The 5,206-nt window shown below is 35.6% G+C and overlaps 1 protein-coding gene across 1 annotated transcript; it reads right to left on the bottom strand.

Moving 5' to 3' along the window:
• Nucleotides 1–3,748: 3,748 nt before the first annotated feature.
• LOC112035100 (uncharacterized) lies at nucleotides 3,749–4,803 on the bottom strand. The gene has a single exon (XM_024067941.2). It carries the CDS (start codon nucleotides 4,581–4,583, stop codon nucleotides 3,822–3,824), a length of 762 nt encoding a protein of 253 aa, XP_023923709.1. The 5' UTR covers nucleotides 4,584–4,803; the 3' UTR covers nucleotides 3,749–3,821.
• Nucleotides 4,804–5,206: the final 403 nt, after the last annotated feature.

The following is a 5,206-nucleotide window of genomic DNA, read 5'->3' as shown; positions in this document are numbered from 1 at the left end:
GTGCACCCCAGGATTAGTCAGGGCTCTACTCTGGACACCTGGTGCCAATCAAAAAAAGAATACAAGTTTGAACGGCGCTGGAGAAGTGCCGACAATGGCAAATCGAAGACGCTGGAGAAGTGTAAAAAATGACAAATCAAGATCTCCAGTTCAAGAGCAAAGAGTTTGTCTCAGATTCATTTTTTTCACCTTCTCTTTCATAATCCTCTATTGTGCTTCTTGTGATTTTCTGAAAATAAAATAAAATAAAATAAAAGAAGAAGACGAAATTGAAAAGAGAATAAGAAAATGAAATCGGAGAGGAAATAGCTCCTTTATCGTTGGCGGTAGAAGTGGGCTGTGGAATCTAAGGAGGAGAAGATTAGCGTGTAAGGCTCCAATTGTTTTTAATTATTAGGATTAAGAATCAAAGAGATAATATGAATTACTCGTTGGAAGGAAAAAAAAAAGCTGTTAACGCCATTAGTTGAGTTTTTAAGTTCTTGTCTAAATTTAAATGGGGTATCTAAAGAATAGTACCTAAGTTGTGCCCAATTTGTTTCTATTGCTTTCCTCATTTTCTCTTCATGCTCTCAAATTTGCCATATTGTTATTTTAACAACACACACCACAAAAATAGAGCTACATTGATGGTGCTATTGTTAAATTTTTAAGCAATTGAGCTATAGTGATTTGCCATTTATGGTTTATTGTAGCACAAAAGTAGGGTGTAATCGGTTCGGTTCGGTCGGTTTTTTTAGTTTTGGCCAATCGAAACCAAAATTTTTGGTTTGTGAAATTCCCAACTGAAACTGACCGAAATAATTGGAAATCGATTGGTTTCAGTTGTATTTCGATTTCAGTCAACATCACATATTCACAGTTATAGAAGAAAAAAACAACTCAACATCACATAGGGTTATCGATTTTTTCAATAAGAAAATACAACTCAAAATCACAATCACAGTCCTTCAAAAAAAAAAAAAAAAAATCACAATCATAGATTTACAGAAAATAGCATTGATTCAGTATTAAACAAAACCCAAAATACAAAAAAGAGAAAGGGTTATTAAGAAATGTCACCGTGAGAAACTGAGAATGAAAAGATCAAGCCGGCGTGGGGAGGCCGACATGTGGAGGTGGTGACAGACGCCGATTCGTCTGGAGGCGACGGCGGAGGTAGATTGAGGCGGCAGCAAAAGTAGATTCACGTGGAGGTCGGCGTGTGAAGGTGGCAGCAGAGACAAATCGAGGTAGCGATAGAGACAGGTTTGTGTGGAGGCCGGCGTGAGGAGGCGGCACAGAGGCAGATTTGCGTGGAAGCCGGCGTGGAGTGGAGGCTGTGAGAGGAGATTGTGAGAGCTAAAAGGGACTGGAATGGAGGCTGAGAGTGAGGGTGAGAATTGAGAACGTGTGGGCTGTAGGGTTTTTTTTTTAGTTTAATTAGGTTAAGTTTAATTAGATATCTAATTAGTAATTAGTTTAATTATAGTTACTTAATCTAATGATAAAATGAAAAATGAAAACATGAAATGTAAAGGCCGGATCATATTTAGCAAAGAAAGGCCCAAATGTTTTTAAACAAAATGAAAAGCCCAAATATGTATACGAGGCCCAAATATTTATAAAATTTATATTATATATAAAATATATTATAAATGATTCGGTTCGATTCGGTTGATTTGGTTCATTTAAACCTGCAACCGAAAATCGAACCGAATATTTTCGATTTTAAAAATTCAAAACTGAAACCAAACCGAACTGAACTGAAAATCGAATTGAAAATTTGGCAACGGTTCGGTCGGTTTAGGCCGGTTTGTGGGTTTTTTGCACACCCCTACACAAAAGTTATAAAAAATAATATTTTTATATTCATTATTTTTGTTTTTTCAATTAAAATAACTTTTCTCTCTTTGTTTTCTTCTTTCTTCACATCGACTCTCTCTTTCTCTTCCTCTCTCCAACCTTCTCTCGTCCAAGCCCTTTCTTGCTCATCCTTCTCTCTCTCACTGTAGTTCATGGTTTCGGTTTGGTTTGTGGTCCAATTTTCGATTTCGCTTCATTGTCCAATAGTATATTCGGTAATCCAATGGTGGAGCTTCAATGGTCTGATTTGCTGTCCAATAGGATTTTTGTTGGTTCTTTGTGGGTCTTTTTTTTACCTGGATATGGTTATGTGGTAGTGGGTTTGGTTTTGTGATTTGGTTTTAGGTTTATGAGTTGGTTGTAATTTTGGTGATTAGGGGTTGCAGTTGTGGTTGGTGGTAACTATGGTAGTGGTTGTCGTGGCTATGGCAGTGGTTGAGTGGGTTTTGTGGCTAGTGAGTTGTGGTGGTTGGTGTTTTTTTTTTTTTTTTTTTTTTTTTTTTTTTGTGTGTGTGTGGTGGTGGATGTGCATTTGCTGGGTTGAGAAGGAGACGTGTGAGTGTGAGTTTGTTGGTGGAGAGAGAGAGAGAGAGAGAGAGAAAAAAATAATAAAGAATGAATTTTAAAAAGAAGTGGAAAAGAAAATAGAAATTTTGATGTTTGGTGTATTGTACAGTGACGACGTCAAAATAAATAAAATAACTTTTTAAATTATAAAAAACTAAAATTTTAGCATCATCACAGTGAATACTTTAAAATACACAACTTTTTTTTAAGGATAATTTAATGATACAATGGTAGAGAGATTTTGAATCTGAATTCCATTTCTTCAATGAGAATGTCAAAATGTGCCAATCAGTTAAGCGCAATACTCTTAACGAAGATGCACTTACTCTTAATTAAAAGTTTTAATGCTATAAGATCCACAGTAACAATATTGAACTTAAAATATCTTGCACCATAGTGATAATCATGGCAAAGCCTATTTATCAATCCATTTCCAATTGCTAATCACAAATATAAAAGATCCATTGTGCCCCCAGGACTCTTCTCAATCTCTTCACTACATTTCCTGCGAATATGCTTAGCCTTAGCCGGTCATGCTACGTATATGAACAATTCAACCGTCGTACTAGTAGATTTTTTGTTTTTCCAAGGTTTCTTGTTTCTGTTTTTCTGTTTTATTTTTATTTTTTTAATTCTCAAATAGTTGGATATTGTTGAAACAGAATTTCTGCAACATTGCTTGGCAGACCAGTCGCGACGCCACTTAATTGTATTGCGTAGTGGCTTGACCAGAATCCTTTGATTCAAAAATCACAGCGTGACTCTAATATGGAATCTTTTTATTCCTTTAGGCTTTGTCATCATTCCCAATCCCACTCATTAATTCCTCTATCAACAATATATTAACTCTCTCTCATCTCATGTAACATCAAAACTATTTTTGAAACCAAAATTTGTTACGTAGATAATCAATCCACAATCGATGGATCACCACTCACTTTTCATTGAACGTTTACAACCTCACAATATGACATACAAAACAAGCACATATTGCTTATTTGTCTCCCTGAAACGCGTGAAAGCAAAAAAAAAAAAAAAAGAGAAACGCAACGCAAGATTTAGTAGAAACGCTAAATCTAAACCCATACTAACTAAAAACTTCATCATAATAATGCACANAATGTTTACAAACTCACAATATGCCATACAAAGCAAGCACATATTGCATATTTGATTTTCTACACTAACTCAAAACCTTTTTTTTTTTGAGAAAACTAACTCAAAACTTAAATCATAAAAATGTAAGATTGTGAGCATATCAAAAAATGATTGGATTCCCTAGTTTGGAATCCCTGTCTAACGAGTGAAACACCACCCACACCCCCAAACCAAAAAATAATAATAATAATAATAATAATAATTTACATCTATTAACATGATCACAAGTACACAAAAAAAGTGTAAACTCTTCACAAGGATTTGCGTCGAATGCGATGTATTTGTGTAGTTTCCAGAGACCCAGAATAGGTTTTCTTATAATCTTTCATATTCTCATTCGCCCTCTTGTAATTCAGATTCTCGCTGAATCTTCTTACATAATTCTTCTTTGGCGCTGGATTTTTGGTACTTGAGCTGTCTTTTAAGGTAGGGAATACATACCACCCGATTGAGGTGCATATTACAGCAAAAGGTCGACCATACACAGCTAACGACAACAAGATCAAGATTATAATCACTGGCAAATAATAAGATGGTCGCTTCCATTTATCCAACTTCACGTTCCATGAAAATCTCTTCCTCTTGTTCTCTGTTTTTTCATTTGAAAGTTCCAATTTTGGCTGCTCAACTTCTTTCAAAGCAACTGGGGCCTGACCAATCTCATCCGCAGCTTCTGAATTGGTCTGTGTGACGCTTACACGTTGTTTGTCTTTGTCTTCCTTACGGACCTTCTTCAACTTCACCACAATTGGAACGCAATCATTTGAGTTGGAGTAGACAAAGCGCACAATAGAGATACCTTCATCACCCAATTGTGAGTAAATCTTCTGCCTTTTCTCTTCAAGATCAGTTAAAAGGTCGGAGAACTTATCAAGCCCACGAGTGGAATAGGGGTTCTTGTTACCCTTTTTTGATTTCTTTGTTGGTAATGAAGCAGCAATGTTATTTTCTTTTTCTTTTTCTTCTTCTTGGTGAGGGAAAGAGCAGCTGCCACAGAGAAAGAGACTCAACATGTCTGAAACTGGAGGAGGAATTTGGGGCTGATTTTGGGTGGTTGATAGAGAGAAAAAAAAAACAGGGGGGTCACAGGTACTTATTGAAGGGCATGCCTTGAGGACCAGATCCAATCAATCTTTAGTCAAATTGTGAAATTGTCAAGTTTGAAAACTACTCCATAGAAACTTCCCCATATGGATCTAGCCTTTGTTTGACTTCTTGGAGAGGAAGCATAGGCAAGTCCCCCATTTTTTTTTTATTTTTTTTTTTATTTATCAAAAACTACTAGTAGGTACACGGGAAGATGTGTTTTTGAAAAGAAATGAGAGGATAAATATATATGACTTGGACAAGGGGGCATTGAATAGTTCAATTTTAGACGGTAATAATGTAATACCAATGATTATTTATTCCTTGGATAAAAAAATGAAAATCATTATTAAATCACAAAACCGAACTCCCTTCTAGAAGGAGCTCTCAATCAATTGTTAGTTGACGAAACCGCAAGAGTTTTTTTGTTTAGTTTTTCTCTACTTAACAACATAGGGGTGTAGGGCATTTTTGAACTAAAAAATAAGGAATCAAACAGAGAATCCCTTAAATAATAGTATAAATGAACTCATGGAATTTTAGGAAACTA

Source organism: Quercus suber, unplaced genomic scaffold (genome assembly GCF_002906115.3).
Source record: "Quercus suber isolate HL8 unplaced genomic scaffold, Cork oak 2.0 scaffold_194, whole genome shotgun sequence".
NCBI lineage: Eukaryota > Viridiplantae > Streptophyta > Magnoliopsida > Fagales > Fagaceae > Quercus > Quercus suber.
This window is presented reverse-complemented; position numbering and strand designations above follow the sequence as displayed.

What these genes read in the sequence shown, in the direction of transcription:
- LOC112035100 (XM_024067941.2), bottom strand. Translation starts at nt 4,583, where the DNA reads ATGTTGAGTCTCTTTCTCTGTGGCAGCTGCTCTTTCCCTCACCAAGAA.